Source organism: Crocuta crocuta, unplaced genomic scaffold, assembly GCF_008692635.1.
Source record: "Crocuta crocuta isolate KB4526 unplaced genomic scaffold, BGI_CrCroc_1.0 scaffold346, whole genome shotgun sequence".
NCBI lineage: Eukaryota > Metazoa > Chordata > Mammalia > Carnivora > Hyaenidae > Crocuta > Crocuta crocuta.
In genome coordinates, this window is record NW_027527957.1 from 70,632 (window position 1) to 91,145 (window position 20,514).

The 20,514-nt window shown below is 34.3% G+C and overlaps 1 protein-coding gene across 1 annotated transcript in view; it reads right to left on the reverse strand.

The window, feature by feature from the left end:
• The window catches only part of TLL1 (tolloid like 1), a 210,187-nt gene that overhangs the window by 62,379 nt on the left and 127,294 nt on the right, over positions 1-20,514 (reverse strand). Inside the window, exon 9 of the mRNA XM_077752745.1 lies at positions 11,219-11,334. Within this exon, the coding sequence (XP_077608871.1) occupies positions 11,219-11,334 (116 nt within the window). The remainder of the gene's footprint in view (positions 1-11,218; positions 11,335-20,514) is intronic.

Here is a 20,514-nt window from a genome sequence, read left to right on the forward strand (position 1 = left end):
GTTTCTCTTTTTCCTTTGTTTTTCTTTTCCTTCACCTAATTTTATCATTTGAAATATTCTCAAAAATGTTACAAGAATTTCCAAAATATCCAAGGACGCCAGACTGATCATATTTTCCTTTCTTTTTCAGTAACCCTCAACACTTGAGTATGAAAATGTGTAGTTTCAAAACATTTTTTTCTGAAGTTCCCAATAGGTTTTCTACTCCATCTCTGAATACCAGTGCAACATTAGGTTCTTCTTATGACATAATTGAGAAATAATTTCTGGTTTTTCTCCTTAATTTTGTATTTACTTTAAGCCTGCTACAAATGGGAAACACTACCACTGCCTGATATTAGGTTTCATTCTACATTTGTGTTTTCTCTACAGCAACCACCAGGAATTCGAATCTGCAGGATCATATAAGAACTCAGTTATTATAGTAAAGATGGCAAAACTGGAATTTAGACACAAACAGTAGACCCTAAGGCTCATTTTATGGCTTCCTTCTTGGATCTAAAGGTGAATATTATAATGGTGTGCAAATAGTTTCACTTCCTCTTCTAGGAGGGGAAAAACAGCTATATTAGAAGTATGTATATCATCAAGTTGTATTCAGAATTGAAACAATGTGGTTGGATTGCTAACAAGTAGTTAATATTTGAAAGTTTGGAACACACACACACACACACACACACACACACACACACACACAGTTGGAAGGGGGATAACTCTAAACAGAAAAGTTTCCTATCTTGTTTTAATCTTCTATTTTAAACGCCAAGCACTGTGAAGGAACAAAACTGGCTGACTTTAATATAAAACACAGAGTCCTTTAGAAGCAGAAAATGTAATAAAGATAGGTTTTCTAAAATCAAATCTTAGGGCTCTGACATAGAAATAAAATGCTGGCCTTTGACTGAGGTTGCTAGCAGAATCCATACTTAAATTGCAAATCAAAAGCACTTGGAAAATATCTGCTTGTCTTATATTATATTATTTTATGTAACTATGTTACATCTTTTTAAAAGAATGATGAAGGAAAACTGCCTAACACAATTATATAAATGTTTATATCTTATTGTAAGTACCAATTTAGCATTATCAATTTAAAATTAATCATGGCTCCCTTAGAACATGAGATTGAAGGAGATACAAGGAATAATTCTAAGATTTCCTGTGATTTGTAATGAGTCTTAGTTCCTACTCAACAACGTTAAATTGATACAACTGCTGTGGAGTTTGCTTTTTAAAACTTTTTGCAGAGTGTAGCATCTTGAAGAAAGGCAGATCAACATTCAAGGGGCTGGATGTCTGCCTATCTCCAGAGAAAAAAGCAATCAAAAAACTATTGGCAGCATAATTAAGACATTATTGACTACCTAAACAAATTCCATGAGCACCACAGAAGGACTAATTAGAATAACATTTATTCCTTACAGTGCTGAGGATGAGGAAGACACAAATCTTGTCAATTAGACTGATGTCATTAAATGGCTCTTTAGAAAAAAAAATATTAGAATCAAAAGCAGTAAAACAAAATAGATTTCTGGGTTCCAGCCAGAAGAAGCTTGGACAAGCCTAATAATCCCTAGGGAGACTACAGGTTTCTTCTCAGGAATAAGACTAAAGGGTGAGAAGATCAATAAACTATACTCCATCGGTCAAATCTAGCCTTGAGTCAGTTTTTGTAAAAGTTTGTTGGACCCATTCCTTTACATATTATCTGTGATTGCTTTTGCAATACTACAGAATTGAACATTTGAAACTCTATAAACTGTATAAACAAAGATATTTACTGTCTATCCTTTCCAGAAAAATTTGCCAACTCATGGAATAATTGATCATTATGCTTTTGTTCAGCCCTGAATTGTATCATGCCAAAGGGATAAATTTACATCTTTTTTCCTGCAACTGGAATCTATTTATGACTGTCCATAGAGAGCCTGGGTTCAAGTTGTAGCTTCTTTTTTTTTTAAATTTTTAATGTTTTTTAAATTTATTTCTGAGAAAGAGAGAGGTAGAGATAGAGAGAGAGAGAGAGAGACAACGTGAGCAGGGGAGGGGCAGAGAGAGAAGGAGATACAGAATCTGAAGCAGGCTCCAGGCTCTGAGCTAGCTGTCAGCACAGAGCCCGACGTGGGGCTCAAACCCATGAACCATGAGATCATGACCTGAGCTGAAGTCAGACACTTAACTGACTGAGCCACCCAGGCACCCCTCAAGTTGTAGCTTCTTGGTTTCCTAGTTTACTTAAACTTTCTTAGTTTGAGTGTATTTTCTTACTGTAAAAGCCCTAGAAGCTATAATATCAAGCTGGTCTCAGTAGAGTTAAATCAGAAGGATTTAATTGGATAATGTTAGAAAACCACTAAGGTAATCTGAAAGCACTGTTAAGATCCTCATGTATTAATATTTTCATGGCAAATATAAATCCTCACAATGTAAATTCTGAAGACAATTATCAAATAAATGAAACTAGTGACCCAATTTACGTAATCCAACTATGCTGGGAAACATAAAAATATCAACTTAATTTTAAGGTTCCACAGGAAAATCACTACATTAAAGTAAGGGATTCTTACTTTAAAATCTAAAGAACAGACAGGAGAACCTGGGGCCTTGGCTCAGGTCCCTGCTTTACAACAAATTAGTTGTATGAGTCAGGTAGATCCCTAATTCCATCAGAGCTTTATTATATGACAGGTGATAAACAGGCATTGCATTATGCCATAAAAGTGATTTCTCTGCTTAAAATTATATAATACCTGGATTTTGACATTTTGATGTGTCATTACAAACTCCTCACAAGAATGTACTTGACATCTCTTCCTTAATTCCTACTCCACCCAATACCTAACCAATTCCAGCTTGCACAATTCCCCTAATGTTCTCCTTCCATTTTCACTGACCATGCTCTCCATACCTCTTTGCATTAACTGAAATAATTTCACAAGGTGTGTTTTGGTTTTCAGGTTCACTTGTCTCCAATTCATCCTACCTGTATCGCCACTTTAATCCCTTCAAAGTTGGGCACTAATGGCTTCACACACAACTTAACGTAAATTTCTAGGCCTGGGCATCACTACTGTAGAGCCATAACCCACCACTGCTGCCTCCTCTTTCAATACCTCAAGCACAGAATCTTCATCCCTCCTATTCCTGACTTCTTGCTGGTGTGGCCTGAAAAAGTACCCTCAACGCCAGCACTCCTTTATTCCAGGTGTATGTAATTCCCCCTAGGACACCACACTCACCTTCTCTGTTTCTGGAATCCCTTTACACCTTTCAAAGTTGGTATCAAAGGTCTAGATCTCCCAAGAAGATCTGAGCTCTCCTATCTCTGCATTTCCACTTTGCTTCCTTCTTACTTGTGGTTTTTGTATTATTAAAAAGAAACTTGATTTACTTAATTACTCTAATGTATTATTTTTCATTTTGTTACTTTTGATATATGTACTCAACATTACTTTTCCAGAAAAAAACAAAACAAATCACTTATGTTTTCTTAAGAAAAATGTGAAACACAAATTTAATTTCTGAGCAAATGCTTAAAAATGATTTCAGTATTATTTATTAAAAATATATGCCCAACTTATTTGAAAAATCATTCTTATAAACAAATATATGACACGTCTATTATGCCCTCAAGCACTATTCTGGTCTTTTTAGTTTCTTCCATTGATTTGGAAGCCTACAGAGTATGAATTACTGACGCTCCATAATATTTTTTTGTTATCTTACAGTGAATCCACTTTTCTTCATTAAGTTTTTTCTAACTTGCCTTGGTTATTACAACCCTTATTCTTTTATAAATAACCTCTGAAATAATTGGGTATAGTTATAAAACAAAAATCTATTGGAAATTTACTGCAATTACATTAAAGCTATACATTTAACTTGGCCTACTTAAAAATTTTTTAAATTAAAAAAAAGGAGGTGGTTCAGTCAGTTAAGAATCCTTGATATCAGCTCATGTCTTGAGTTTAAGCCCCACATTGGGCTCTGCACTGGACATAAAGCCCATTTAAAAATAAATAAATAAGGGCACTTGGGTAGCTCAGTCATGATCTGGCACTCAGGTCATGATCTGGCAGTTTGTGAGTTCAACACCCAGCTGTTCTGAGCTGACAGCTCAGAGCCTGGAGACTGCTTCAGATTCTGTGTCTCCATCTCCCTCTGCCCGTCCCCTGCTCACACTCTCTCACAAAAATAAATAAATATTTTTAAAACTTTAATAAATTATAAAATAAATAAATATTAACAAACAAAACAAGACAAAATTTAAAAACCAAATACATTTATTTGGGGAAAACTGACAATTTATAATATATCCTGGCATATGATATGTATCTTTACATCCTGCAACATGTAGGATGTGAGACTACTCTTTTTTAGTCTCACAATAACATCTTCAGTTTTTAAAATCTATTACATTTTAACATATTTGTTTTATTTGATCAACTTAAGTGTCTGTTTTTAGTTGCTTCTTCTGAATTTTTGAAAAGAGAAAATATATTCTTTATAACTAAAGAAAAATATAATGATTAGTTCTGCTAATTGCGAGCTGTGTGGTGTCAGGCATGTTACTCAATCTTTTCTTAAGTTTAACTTCTTCATATATAAAATAGAGATAATTATAAAACTAAACTCAAAGGGGCATGAGAAGTTTAACACAGTGCCTAGAATCGTAAATACTCAATAACTATTAGTTTCTTATATTTACTGAATTGAAACAATTCCCGGTAGTCCGAATTCATCATCTTATGATTCTAAATACATACTGAACCCTAGTGTAACCAGCATTTATGAAATTCTTAGAAAGCTTTTTTCTACTTTGATGCTATTATTTGACAAAATAATAGTTTCTAATATTGAAATATTGCAGAATACTGAACCAGAAAATTAGCAATCTTGTAAACTGATTGATTTCATTTAATTACATTTATATAACATACATGTTTTTATATTCATATGTAGGGCACCTGATAATTTTTTCATCTGCGTTGTGTGAGGTAAGCTTATCAGAATTCTACCAGTTTCATAAAATAAATGAAGAGATTACACATTGTTACACAATGCACTTAAAATGCATTTTATTACATGGGAGAAAGCTTATTACATGGGAGATTCTAGAATTTGAGAAAACTGCTGTGAGAGATCATCTGCAAGCAGCATAATTTTATAATCTCTGTAAACTTACTTTGTATGGTTATAATTTATTCAATTTTTAGTGCTCATTAAATCATTTTTTGGTATCTTCAATTTCTGGGATCCTACATTAAACTATATTTCAAATGAAAGTATTCCTACAGGGGTGCCTGGGTGGCTCCATCAATTAAGTGTCTGACTCTTGGTTTCAGCTCAGGTCAGTTCATGGGATCAAGTACTGTGTCAGGCTCTGAGGGGCAGAAACTGTTTGGGAGCCTCTCTCTTCCTTTCTCTCTACCCCTCACTTGCTTGCATGCGTGTGCACTCTCTCTCTCTCAAAAAAAATGTATATATAAACATTAAAAAAAGAAAGTATTTCTGCAAGTTTTGATTTTTCATAAAGTTTTCATATATTTCATATAAAATATATAGCCAATTATATACAGTGAAACTACATTATCATTAATTCAAGAAAAAACATTTCACAGTTTCAAACAGAAAAAATACTTCCCCAAAATGCTAATAAAAATATAGCCTAAAGTATAAACCATAGGCAGGACAAAATGAGCCTTAATGGAAGTCTGAAATGTGAGAAGAAATAATGAATAAAAATATTTGGTAAGTCTTCAAATGCTGCTGGGAACAAATACCCATGTGGAAGAGAATGAAGTTACCGTTAATTTAAGCCATACACAAAAAATTAATTCAACAATGAATTAAAGCCCTAAATGCAAAACCCAAAACTATAAAACTAGAAGAAAGCACAGAGGAAAAGCTTCATGATATTGGAACTGGCAATGATTTCTTGGATATAGTACAAAAGCACAGGCAAAAAAGCAGAAATAGTTAAGTGGTGCTACATCAAACTAAAAATCTTTTTTGCAAAGCAAATAATCAACAGGTTAAAAAGGCAACTACAGAAGAAAACATTTACTTGAAAATCATATATCTCATAAAGGGTTAATAGCCAAAATATGTAAAGAAATCCTAAATTCCACAAGAAAAAATAAAGCAATCTGACTAAAAAAATGGGCAAACACTTGAAGATAATATTTTGCCAAAGATGATATACAAATGGCCAACAAGCTTATTAAAAAAAGATGGTCAACAGCACTAATCATCAGAGAAACGCAAATCAAAACCACAATGAGGGGCGTCTGAGTGGCTCAGTCGGTTGAGCATCTGACTCTTGATTTCAGCTCAAGTCATGATCCCAGGGTCCTGAGATCAAGCCCCATGTTGGGCTCCGTGCTAACCATGGAGCCTGCTTAAGATTCTCTGTTTCTCTCCCTCTGGCCCTCTCCTCTGCTTGTAGGCGTGTGCGCTCTCTCCTTCTGTTTCTCTTTAAAAAAAGAAAAAACAAACCACAATGAGATATCACCTCTGACCCACGAGGATGGTGACTTCCATAAAAAAAAAACAAACAGAAAACACTACATACTGGTGACAATGTGGAGAAATCTGGAACCCTTCTACATTGTTGGTAGGATTGTAGAATGATGCGACCACTATGGGAAACAATATGGAAGTTCCTCAAAAAAAAGAAAAACAGAACTACCACAAATTATTCAGCAATCCCACTCCTGGGTATATATCTACAAGAATGGAAAGGCCTGTCTTGAAGAGATACCTGCATACTCATGTCTACAGCAGCAAAATGATGGAAGCAGCTCAAATGTCTATCAATGGATGAATGGAAAAACATATGTAGTCTTCACATGGAATAGAATGGAATATTACTCAGCCTTAAAAAGGAATAAAATCCTGTCACTACCTAAAACATGGTTAACTCTGAGACCATTATGTTAGATGAAATAAGCCAGTCACAAGAAGACAAATACTGTAAGCTTCCACTTATATGAAATATGTAAAGTAATCAAACTCATAGAAACAAAGCAGAATGGTGTTTGCCAGGAACTGAGGGTGGGGGAGAATGGACTTCATTAATAAGTATGGAGTTTCAGTTCTGCAAAATGGAAATGCTCTGGACATTTGTGTCACAACAAGGTGAATGTACTTAACACTACTGAACTGTACACTTGAAAATAGTTAGAGAGCAAATTTTACATGAGTTTCTACAAGAATAAAAAATTTGGTAAATATCTGTGTATAGTTTCATAAATGTTAAGTGCAAAAAACAGTAATATCTAATTTATGTCAGGATGAAACAGACTTGAAGAAAAATACAAAATAACAGCATATAAAATTAAGATAACGTGAACTGTAATCTTTTTTTAAGAATATTTTTATGGTTTGGGAGAAGGATAAAAAAACTAATTAAATATGACTCTATTAAAAAGACTGGTAGAGGGGCACCTGAGGGGCTCAGTTAGTTAAGCGTCCAGCTTCAGCTCAGGTCATGGTCTCACAGTTTGTGGGTTCAAGACCCCCGTAAGACTCTGTGCTGACAGCTCAGAGCCTGGTGCCTGCTTCAAATTCTAAGTCTTCCTCTCTCTCTGCCCCTCCCCCGCTCATGCTCTGTCTTTCAAAAATGAATAAAAATTATAAAAAATATTTTTTAAAAAGACTAGTAGGGAAAGGGTAACAAATAATAAAATTCACTTCAAACCAACAGAGAGAAAATAAATGAAACCATAAATTCAATACATAAAAACGCAACAAAGTAAAAGAAAAGAAAGAGAGTGGAACATACAGAATGCAAACACAAAATAACAATACATCCGTAATCACAATAACTGTAACTGCAATAAACACTCTAACTAAACACAAAACTAGCCATCATGAATTAATTAAAAAATAAAACCAAACTAGTTGCTGTCTAAAAGGGACACACCTAAGACAAAAGATCATAGAATGACTGAATGTCTAAAGCAAGATGAATATATAGCAGGCAAGAATAGTAATCAAAAGAATGTGTATCCTTACTAATATCAGAAAAAATAGAGTATTGACCTAAATCATAGCTAGAGATAAACTTAGTATATAATAACAATTTCATTATCAAAAAGATGTGATATTCTAAACATAATGTTTAATAATAATATATAAAATATAAACATAAAATATAATATAAAACAAAAAGTATTTTTAAATAATAAATATTTATTTCAGAAAATAAAGAGAAATTAACTCCTCTGAAAAGTGAAAATATTAATGTAACTTTCTATTTGACAGATGAAGTAAAAAAGAATAGAGAATATATACACTTCACAATTAAACAGATTAACGCATATATGGAGAACTTTGCATCCAGTTCCTGCACAAAACACATTTGAAAGACATAATGAGTCTTCATGAGTATTGGTCACTTCCAAGTTCATACTGCCAGCCTCAAGATATTTCAGGGACTGACACCTTACATACTATAGTCTCTCACCAGAAGTGACTAAAGGAGAAATTAATAAGAAAAAGTTGATTGGAAAAACAACATATGTTTGCAAACAAGAAAATATGCATTACCAAAAAATATGTCGGTTGAGAAGAAACAATAAGAGACAAAGAAGATAATGAAAATTGAAACATAGCAAAAACACTGTGTCAGGCTAGTGAAATTCAGATAAAGTAGCTTTTATTTTTTTTATTTATTTTTTATTTATTTCTAGGAGAGAGAGAGAGAGACAGCGTGAGCAGGGGAGGGTCAGAGAGAGAGGGAGTCACAGACTGAAACAGGCTCCAGGCTCTGAGCTGGCAGTCAGCACAGAGCCCGACGCGGGGCCTGAACCCACGAACCGTGAGATCATGACCTAAGCGAAAGTCGGACGCTTAACCGACTAAGCCACCCAGGCGCCCCAGATAAAGTAGCTTTTAGAAGGAAATTTATAGCCTTAAAGATTTGTATTGGGAAAGAAAAAAATTGGAATGAATGAGTTAAACTTCCAACTAAAGAAGTAAAAAAGAACAGTGAATAAACCCGAATTTTAAAGTAAAGAAAATAAAAAAACAAGAATGAAAAGTGAGTTGATATTCTTCATTGACCACTTAATTCAATTTATTTGCTCATCATCACACATATTAAGAAAAAAAATTAAATTTGCTTAATCTTGTTCCAAAACTTTTCATAATTCATAATTTTATTTTCAAAATCATGTATGGTTTTAAACTTATTCTCATTTGTCAGACTTTATATTTTGCTTTTCAGTGCCTTTTTAAGACTGATTTTCATAACATATTTCATATGCTTATTCAAAAATCTAAACAGAGATTGATCAACTCCTATAACTATATTACAACACAGAGTTTTGGTTCTTAAATGAAAAACAACTACATAAGAATTATATATGCATTCATGTATTCCAAATGAATGCAACTTTTTATGTTTAAAACTCTTCTGTTACACAAACGTTTCATTCAGTTTTCATTTTGAGTTTTGCAACACCCTGGACAGCTCCATACTGATGATTCTCTTAACAACATTCAATGATCAGGAATATTGAGCTTTCTTTAACCTCAACTGAATTCTCACCAAAACTCTAAGTTTATTTGAGTCATTCCACATAAATCAGTCAGAAGCAAATGACAAAAATTATTTAATAAGTACCAAAAATAAAGATAAATATTGTTACAATCTTGGTCTGGGAAGACTTAAAGATTAGCATTCAAGACAGAATTCAGAAGTTAATGGATTCACTCATTTCCTTTTCTAATAATTTTAAAATGTATAATCAAACTAAAGATAATAAAGGAAACTTTCTTCCTCTTCAATCCTTACTATGCCATGACTTCCATCAAAAATGTTGAAAAAGAAGTGGTGTGATAGAAATAGTTTCAGAATTTTCCAAAAAATAATGATATTTGCAGTAATTTTTGTCAATTTTCTTTCTAAGATTAAGAAAATATCCTATTACTAGTTTGTTCAAGGTTTGTTGTTGTTAAATCAGTAATAGATATTTCTTCTTGACTTAACTGAGATACATATCTAATAGTGTTTGCATCTTTATACATAAATGCATATACATTTACCTTTGGTTTGGTATGGAGGATTTTACATCCATATTCAACTGAGAGTTTGGATTATAATTTTCCTTTCTTATATTGTCCTTGTCAGGACTGGTATCAAGTTTTTGCTGGCCATATAAATAGGAGAAAGGATTTTCCTTTTTATTCCCTGGAAGAGTTCATATAAGATTATACCTATTTGAATGTTGGCTACATCTCAGAATTACGTCATCTGAGACTGGATTTTCATTGCTGAAAAAAATTTAATAACTTAATTAAATAGCAATTCATTTTCTTTGTGGTTATGTATGTTCAAGTTTTTTTCTCCTTGAGTAAGAAGTCAGTAATATTTTGTAAGAATTTTCCCATTTCATCTCCATATTTAAGTTATTGGCATAATGTTCAAAGTAATCTTTTATTCCCATTTAGATGTCTAAAGTATCTATGGTTATAATAACCTTTTTATTCTGATTATTAGATCATTGTACTTTCTCTGTTATTCTTTTCCTTTCTTGATCTGTTTTCCACCATGTTCCTATTTTGCTAAGTTTTTTCAATGTACCAGCTTTGTTCATACTTTGTATAATGTTATTTTCAGCTCATTAATTTTATCTTTTATTTATTACTTCTTCTATTATGTACCTTTTTATTTATTTTACTACTTTTTTCCTAGCCACTCAAAAGGGATGTCTAACTCATTATTTCAGGGCATTTTTTATTTGCTCATGTTAGCATTTCAGTTGTGAAATTCCTTCTAGATACTGCTCTAGTTGAATCTTACAGGATTGCTATTCAGTATTCTTGTTACATTATAGTTGAAAATAATTTCTAATCTTCCCCGTAATGCTTCTTAGCTGAACTGGATATCTGATATATATTTCTAAACTTTGAAATGTGTGGGGTTTTTCTAGTTATCTAACTAATGCTTATTTTTAACTTAATTTCATTGTGCCTGAGAATATAATCTGTATTATTTCAACCCTTTTAGAGCACTTACTATTTCTTTTTAAATTATATTTTTCAAAATGTTTCGGAATTTAAGCAATTTCCATTATAAAATTTCTGAGGTTTTTAGTCTCTTATTTGAAGAGTCAAGTAACAATAAAAAATAATGCAAACTATATTTAAAAGAAAATGAAATTTTGTATTTATATATGACTAAATGAGAACTCTGGATGGTATAAATTACCTTCTCCCCTGGGGTCACTGAAACTCTCCAGATGCAGTGTGTATAAGAAGGATAGCCATTTGGAAATCCTGGAGAGGAAAGGTTGCCATTGGATTCTTGTAGGGTTTCTCCACATGCTAAAAGGCAAAAAAAAGATACATATATTTGATTTTTTAAAGAGATAAGATCATTCTTTAATTTTTATGAAAGACATGGACACCATAAACAAAGCCCTGAGTCTTCTGGTGTTACACAAGAATGTATACTTGTGTACTATAAAAAACTTTTCGTTTCTAAGTAAATTTCTTCCTATGGCTCTACGACCAGACTTTCAGCATACTTAATGGAATCATTAGGGATAACCATAAAACAAAGTGATGAGAGAAACAGTCTGGCATTCATAAATTTCTTCCTCATGGGGACCTTCCTCATTCATTCCCAAGGAGTCAGTAGATCACCCATACACAGATTCAAGCCAGTGGGTATCTGGTTGATGGTAGCTATGGGATCACATGAAACATTATTAATATTTTCAATGTAAAGTGGGGCAAAGTTTCATAGCAAATATCACATCAAAGTTGACAACAGAGAAATCTTAAATAGTAACTAGAATACAACCAATAAACATGGTATCAAAAATGTCAAACACAATGAAAACTTTTCTCAAACTGAAAAAAACTAAAAGGTTAAAAACATCAAGGAAGATTAAAATTTCCCAACAAGATATGGACATTCATTTCCTCTTTCATTTCTGTTGATCATAAGTAAAAATTGCTGGAAAAGCAATTAGGTTTTCTTCTTACTAAGGCTCTCTAGTACCTTGGAAGTAATTATCAGTCAACTGAAAGCAAATTATCTGATGCACAGCCTCAAGATCTGTGTGATTGACATCTCCAAGGCCATTTCCACAAAGATGCAGAGTGTAATTAGCTCATTCGTTCAGGTTAGTGGTCAAAAGCATTCTATAATGGGCTTTCCTGTTACTTTTATAAGATGTAGCATGTGCCATATGGACCTACACTGCTTAATTCAAGAATATTTCCTCTACTGCAGCCTGTCATCTTTATAACCTTCACTCAATAACTTAAAAAAAATAGCCCCTTCTTTCTGAAGGAGACTGATATCAGACTCAGATATTACCATATTATAGAGTCATAGCTACCAGCAGGTGAACTCTCATCTCAACAGATCCTCCATAAATAATAAATGGTTTTGCATATCTTAAGTTAAATGAAGAAAGAAAGATGATGACTTTGAAAACAAAAGAGCTATAAAAAGTCTGATATGATATATATATTTATTTGAAAAAATAGATATTAAGTTTGCACAACAAAACACATTTCAAGTAGAAGTAAGAAGTGTTTATTCTGATGAGCAGGAAGATAAAAGCAACTCTAGAATAAAATGCTCAAGGTCAAAAATACTTACTTCAGCACTTTCCATGAATCATCTAAGGGCTCTTATTAAATGTAACATTCATTACAAGAACCCTTATAAAAATGAAAATTTATTAAGATTTTATTAATGTAAACAGTGTACTTCTGAGTAGGATCAGTTCAGACGCTAAATAATCATTTGGGAGTTGAATGTGTTTCAGTGGGAAAAAAAACTATAATTCACAGCAGTCTAAAAATAAATTCTTTAATGATTGAAAACTACCCAAAGCCACACAGAATGCTGATACTGGATTTACTAAAGTGGAAATAAATCAATGAAATATACTTCATTCATAGATGTACACAAATAATAGTGTCTGGTAAAGAGATAAAATGGAAAACTCTACAAAATGAAAACAAACAGAATACAACACTTAATTCAAAATATTAAGTAAATTTGGGGCACCTGGGTGGCTCAGTTAGTTGAGCATCCAGCTCTTGATTTGCAGCTCAGGTCATGATTTCACAGTTCATGAGACTGAGCCCCACATGGAGCTCTGTGCTGACAGCGCAGAGCCTGCAAGTCTCCTTCTCTCTGCACCTTCCCATGTGCACATACACACACACACATACGCTCTTTCTCTCAAAATAAATAGACTTTAAAAAATATATTAAGTAAATCTCTTATATAGTAATTGCTCATAATGCCTATAAATGTTTGTACATTTACCTCAGTAAGTGTGGTTGTCCCGGGCTACCTGATCCCTGCTGAAAAAGATATTTCCCTTTCCCCCAGCCATATGTTGATTAATGCTCAGGTGTAAAAAGCAAAGTCGATTATCAAAAGAACTAAAGGATAATCAGCAAGAAAAAAGTGGTGTTACTAAGTTAAAAGGCATAGTATGTTCATTTACTCAACAAAGTCCATGGATGAGAAAACATACGTATTAGCTATGGCATTACCACTTATAAATTATGCCATACAATTAAGTCACAAAAACTTCAGCTTCAGTTTTCTCTAGTTAAGTGGTCATCTTATTAACAAATACTTAATATACTTTGCTTTCAGGATCAAATATTATTATGCCCTGAATCCTCTTAACCCATAGAAACCTCTTCCACAGAGAAGAAGATTATGGTTTAAAGTGTTTGAATATGTCTTTGAACTAAATATGTGATATTTAGAAGGAAAAAAAGACATGAAGAAATACAAATAAGCAAATTATTATTATCACTGTCCTAATATAAATTACTCTAAAACTAAATATAATTCAGAAGTTAAACTTCCATCTCTGTAGGCGATGACACAATCTTAAAGTATAAAACAGTAAACACTCTACATACACATAAAATTGTTAGAACTAATAAAAAAATTCAGCAAAGTTGCAGAATACAAAATTAACACAAAAAAATCAGTTGCATCTCTATACACCAACAAGCACTCTCAAAATGAAATGAAGAAAATAATCCTATTTATAATAGCATAAAGAAAGAATAAAATACTTGGCAACAAATCAATGAGGCAAAAGACTTGTACACTGAAAACTACAAAACACTGCTGAAAGAAATTAAAAATGATACAAATCGGTGGAATGATAGACTGTGTTCATGATTAGAAGACTTAATATTGTTAAAATATCCATATCACCCAAAGCAATCCACAGATTCAACCACAATCTCTATCAAAATCTCAAGGGCATTTCTTGCAAGATGAGAAAAAACTAAATCTTGAAATTCACAAAGAACCACAAACCCAAAATAGCCAAAACATTCTTAAGAAAATCTAAGCTAAAGTCTCTTACTTCCTGACTTTAAAACATATTACAAAGCTACTGTATTCAAAATAGTACAATACTGACATAGGATAGACATATAGACCAGTAGAAGAGAACAGACAGAAATAAACCAGTGTGTGTGTGTGTGTGTGTGTGTGTGTGTGTGTGTGTGTGTAGTCAAATGATCTTCAACAAGGTGACAAGACTACTCAGGTAAAGGACAGTCTCTTTAGCAAACGGTGTTGAAGAACCCAGATATACACATACAAAAGAATGAAATTGGACCCTTTTCTTATATCAAACACAAAAAAGAATATAAAACGAATTAAACACTTAAATGTAAGACCCAAAACTGCAAAACCTCTAGAAGAAAACAAGTGAAAAAGGTCTTTAACAGTAATCCTGGCAATGATTTCTTGGATATGACACCAAAACACTGGAAATAAAAGCAAAAATAGACAAGTGAGACTACATCAAACTAGAAAAGGCTTCTGTGCAGCAAAGGAAACGATCAACAGAGGGAAAGACAACCTCTGAATGGGAGAAAATATTTGCAAATCCCATATATCTCATGTGGATTTAGTATTCAAAATATATAAGAAACTCCTACAAGTCAATAGGAAAAAACAAAATAACCTAATTCAAAAATGGGCAAAATAAAAGTGCTCAACATCACTAATCATCAGGGAAATGCAAATCAGAACTATAATGAAGTAACCCTTTGCATCTGTTAGGATGGCATTTATTAACAAACAAACAAACAAACCAGAAAATAAGGAGTATTTGCATGGAAATGGAGAAATTGCGGCCTTTGTGCACTGTTGGTAGAAATATAAAATGGAGCCGCTCTGGAAAACAGTGTGAAATTTCCTCAAAAATATATATATAATTCCCAAATGATCTAACAATCCCACCTCTGGGTATTTATTCAAAAGAATTGAAAACAGGATCCCAAAAAGATATTTATATTCATTGAAACATTATTCACATTAGTCAAGAGGCAGAAACACCCTAAACATCCATCAGTAGATGAATGGATAAAGAAACTGTGGTGTATATATATTAAACAGAATATTACTGAGACTCAAAACAGAAAGAAATCTGTCACATGCTATAAAACAGATAAATTTGGAAGACATTATGCCAGTGTCACTTAAAGAGACATTACAGTTATGGAGAGATAAGTACTGCATGATTTTGTTTACATGCGATCTCTAAAGAGTCAAACTCATAGAAGTGGAAAGTAGAATTCTGGCTGCTAGGGGATGGAGAAGAGGGAAATAAAGAGTTGCTGTTCAGTGGGTAGAGAGTTTCAATCATGCAGGATGAAAAAGTTCTAGCGATCAACTGTACAACAATGTACATAGAGTTCACAGTACTACACTGTGCCGTTACAAATTCGCTAATAAGACAGAGCTCATTTTAGGTGATTTTTTGCCAAAATAAAAGATAATTAATAATAAAAAAGCAGTTAAACATCTAAGACTTTATCATAAGATCAATCTCACTTGTGAATCAGGTAATTCACATATACCATCATTCTTCCAGAATAGAAAATTGTGTTTAAATTGTATAAATGCTATTTGAATTGTGTCTTATTGAACAACTATTACAAGCTCTTGTCATTGTAATTATATGGTTAAATTTGCAGCTGTCTACATTTCCATTTACAGATACTGTCCTTCTCAAATGTCTGTAATATTATCAAATACCAAAGATTGAGAACTTTCCTTTCCTCCTATTCTATAGAATCACAATTATAATTTTATTAAAGCTACAAAAATAATAGGCAGATATACACCATAATTTCTATTAGATAAATGTCCTCTCAAAGGAGCTTGACAAATTCTAGATTAGGGGAAGAAATAAAATTGTCGCGAATGAATTTAGTACCACCTAATTAACTGATAATTACATCCATGGCTCCCTTAAACTTTTAAATATAATAAATAAAATGTAGGTTTAAAATGACTTTAAGATAAGGATATGCTAAAAGGAATCCTAAATCATCTGAGAAATGTGAGATTAATTAGTTAAGTATTTTTATTTTTAAATGTTTTATTTTATTTTTGAGAGAGAGTGCATGTGCATGCGAGTGGAGTGAGGGCAGAGAGAGAAGGGGGACAGAGAATCTGAAGCAGGCTCCATGCTGACTGCAGCAAGCCCGATGTGGGGCTTGAACTCACACGGGGTCTGGAACTCATGTGGGAGCTCAACCTCACATGGGGCTCAAACTCATAAACCATAAGATCACAGGATCACGACCTGAGTTGAAACCAAGAGCCCGGCACTCAACTGACTGAGCCACCCAAGTGCTCCTAATTACGGAAATATTTTAAAGCACATCTCAGTAGTAACTACCTAGTCTAGTCTGAATCATCCTTTAAAATGAAGCATAAACACCAACTCCAAGGAGCCTGCCCCACCCCCACCAGTGAGCAGTCCAGGTTAGGCATCCCTCACAGAACTGAGGTAGCACCCTTTAAGGGTGAGATTTACTTCCTCAGCAAGTGATATTGTCTGTGTGATACCCCAGAGGCTCAGCTATTTGTGTGTGTAGTCTGTGCTTCCTCTTCCGTGGCCACAACATCTGGCGCAGTGCCTTCCACGTGTTAACGGTGACTCATTTATTCATACAGCAACAATGTATTGAGCACTTGATTTATTTCAATCCCACAACAGCTTAAACTCTAGTGTAGGAAACGGCAAGTCCACTGATGATTAGACGAGTAAGATGCAAAGACCAGGATCAAAGGAGGCATTTACCACCGTGGAGTCCCGGGAGACCAGAGAGTGTGTAAGTAGGAAGTGACATAGGAGCCAAATCCTAAATATGCGCTAGGATTTACCAGGACGAGTTACCAGCTTCTGGCTGGGGAAAGAGGCCAGAGGCAAGCACAATGCGGTGCCAAGAGCTGAATGAAGTGGAGGTGATAAACTAGGCTGAAGGGGAAATAACTAGAGAAAGACTCGGGGAAGAGTGGGAAAAATCTTGATGTGACATAATGGGAAGAAAATCAGCCTTCATCCTAAAAATAAGTAGAATAACATCTGCATATTAAAAAGCCACTTTAGGGCCTCTTGGAGGGCTCAGTCATTTAAGCATCTGACTTAGGCTCAGGTCTTGATCTCAGGTTCAGGAGTTCAAGCCCTGCATGGAGCTCTGTGCTGACCGCTGGGAGCCTGGAATCTGCTTTGGATTCTCTGTCTCCCTCTCTGTCTCCACTCTTCTCTCGCTCGTGTTCTCTCTCAAAAATAAAATACACATTTTTTAAAAAGTCACTTTAACAGGAGTATGTGCAAAGAACTAATGAGATGTAAGAATGGAGGCAAGAGGCGAATTACGAGGCATTTCAACAATTTAGACAAAAGATGAGGCTCCCTGGACCAGGGGAGGCCCTGCGAGAATGCAAGAGCTGGGGCAGGTAGCAGGACTGACTGGCTGCAGAAAGTGAGGGAGGGATGAGGTGAGAATGCTCGTCACAGTTCTGGCTGGGGCCACCCGATGATCTATGCATGGTACCATCCACGGAACTAGGGAACGTTTACACCAAGATGAATAAACAAGTGCAGGAATAAATGGGGAAAAAATGGCTAAGTTCATTCTTTTGCATGCGGGGCAATATTTTAGCCATGAATTGTGTATATACAAGCATGCATAGAAAGTATATACTACCTGGAATCTCAGAAAATTAGATTAGGAACCAAGAGTTTAAGCCTTTGGGCAACTGCCAAGAACCTTATATCAATCTTAAAGGTAAATTTAACAAAATAAATGTTTAAAGCAATATAAAGTTTCTAATATTCAGAGCCTATGCTTGCTGAAACTGGCCTCCCATCCCTAAAACCTCCACGCAAATGTGCATCCATAGACAGGAATGCCCTGCACACGTACTGTGTGTGTACCAGCACTGAGAACTTTTAAATTTGTGAACACGGCCTATACGCGTGCTTCCATGTGAAAACATATATGCTTTTATGTAACAAAAAAGATTCTAATCCTCAGAAGGTTCTTTATTTTTACATATCAATTTGTTTTATATTTTTCCTAATTTTATTATGTTACTTGACATGTTTAACTGAGGAAGATTTGCTGAGATTATATTAGGGTTGATAGCAGGTGTAAGTACTAAGTAAAAAAAAAAAAGGTCATGGCACTAGAGAAAAACTAAATTAAGAGAAAATGCAAATAAGGACCATGACTGTTACATTAAACAGTTTAGAAATGAAAAAGGAAAGTAAGTCCCATGATTAGATCAAAGTAGAAAAATACAATGAGAAAATGAGAGTCCCAAGAAAAACAAAGAGAGAAACAACAGCACACATTACTGATTTATGAAGAGAAGAATATCCACTCCACCTCATGGGCCCAACAGAAAATCTTCAGAAGCTAACTGCTGAATGCTGGCATAAAGGGAAGATGAAGAGTGTAATGATGACTGGTGTTCCCCGTTACATGCGTGTATCTGGTCCTGACAGTGTAGAATGCAAGGGATTTCAATGACAGGTGTGTAAAGCAGCATTAGCTAGCATCCTTTTAGGTGCCTTAAGGTTAGAAAGACTAGAAGGCCTTTCGAAGGACACAGGATGGGCCTTTGGGCAGCACTGTCCCAGAACCTACTGAATCCTAGATTTGAGCAGCTCTCCCTCTTTTTCCCTTCCTTCCCCTTTCTGGGCCTATGTGATCTAGCGATGGATGAGCACTTCTTATGTCAAAAGAGTGTCAGGGCTGTAAAGGATCATACTCTCTCTTTATATTAACAATGCATAAGGAGATCGTTCTCACCTGCTTCTCACAGAACAACAAATGGCAATGAAAATAATTCTAAACTAAAAGAAACATATCACTGTTATGTCGCTTTAAAAATACTATCTTATTCCTGAATGGAGCTTTTTCATAATTAGTAGACACTGACTGCCTAATAAGTAATTCAGGTTTCACATACAAATCTAAATTATATTTTTAGCATATATAAATAGATAAATATAATAATGGATTACAAGTTGTTTATCAGTTAGAAAGTCTAATAAAAAAACAACAGTTTAGGGGTGCCTGGGTAACTCAATCGGTTAAGTGTCTGACTTCACCTCAGGTCATGATCTCATGGTTTGTGGGTTCGAGCCCTACATCGGGCTCTGTGCTGACAGCTCACTCAGAGCCTGGAGCATGTTTCAGATTCTGTGTCTCCCTCTCTCTCTGACCCTCCCCTGCTCACGCAGTGTCTCTCTCTCTCAGAAATAAATTTAAAAAAATAAAAAAAAACAGTTTATATTGTTTTGAGGGAATTAAAAATACATATATTTTAATGCTGTTCATCTCTGATAGATAAAAACACATTCCTATATTATTAATGGAAGAGCAATATTTGCAGTCTCCATATTATAACCTGCCTATTAGAAGCCTGCCCTCTTGGACCCAGGGCCCCTTGGACTTATCATAAACCATAAAAGCCACAACGTCATATATTTAAGTGTGAATCAGGTCGGCATTCCTTTCAAGATTAAACTCTTAAACCATCCCTTTATAAAATGCAGATCTAATAGAGCTTTGAGCATAAACTGATAAGAAGTAAAGCGTTGGAATAATGTAGCCAAATGCCTCTGATTGGATCTATTCACCAGCAATTTCTAACAAAAGAAAACAATAAGAGAAACCCCAAAAGAATATGCAGTTTTATAACCTCTTTCTGTTTAAAACCAAGATACAACCAGAGGCACCTGGGTGGTTCTGTGGGTTAAATGTCCCACTCTTGATTTCAGCTCAGGTTACAATTTCACGGTTCAGGAGTTCAAGTTCTGAGTCGGGCTCCATGCTAAGAGCACAGGGCTTACTTGGGATTCTCTCTCTCTCGATCTCTCTCTCTCTGCCCCTTCCCCTGCTTGCTCTTTTGCTCTCTCTCTCAAAATAAATAATTTTTTTAGTACAAATTAAAAAAAAAACACAAGCAGATTTCATTTTATAAACACTTTCTTCCTAGGTGATTCTCAAATAAGTCATCCTCTTTAGACTTCTATGTACACTTATGAATCTTTAACATTATTCTACGGATGTTCTTGGAGTTACTGGTAAACCTACTGCATCAGTGTAGCTTAAGTTTATCTGGCCTACATTTATACAAATATCATTAATGCTCGCCATTGTAAACTAATGAAGAATGTTAAATAC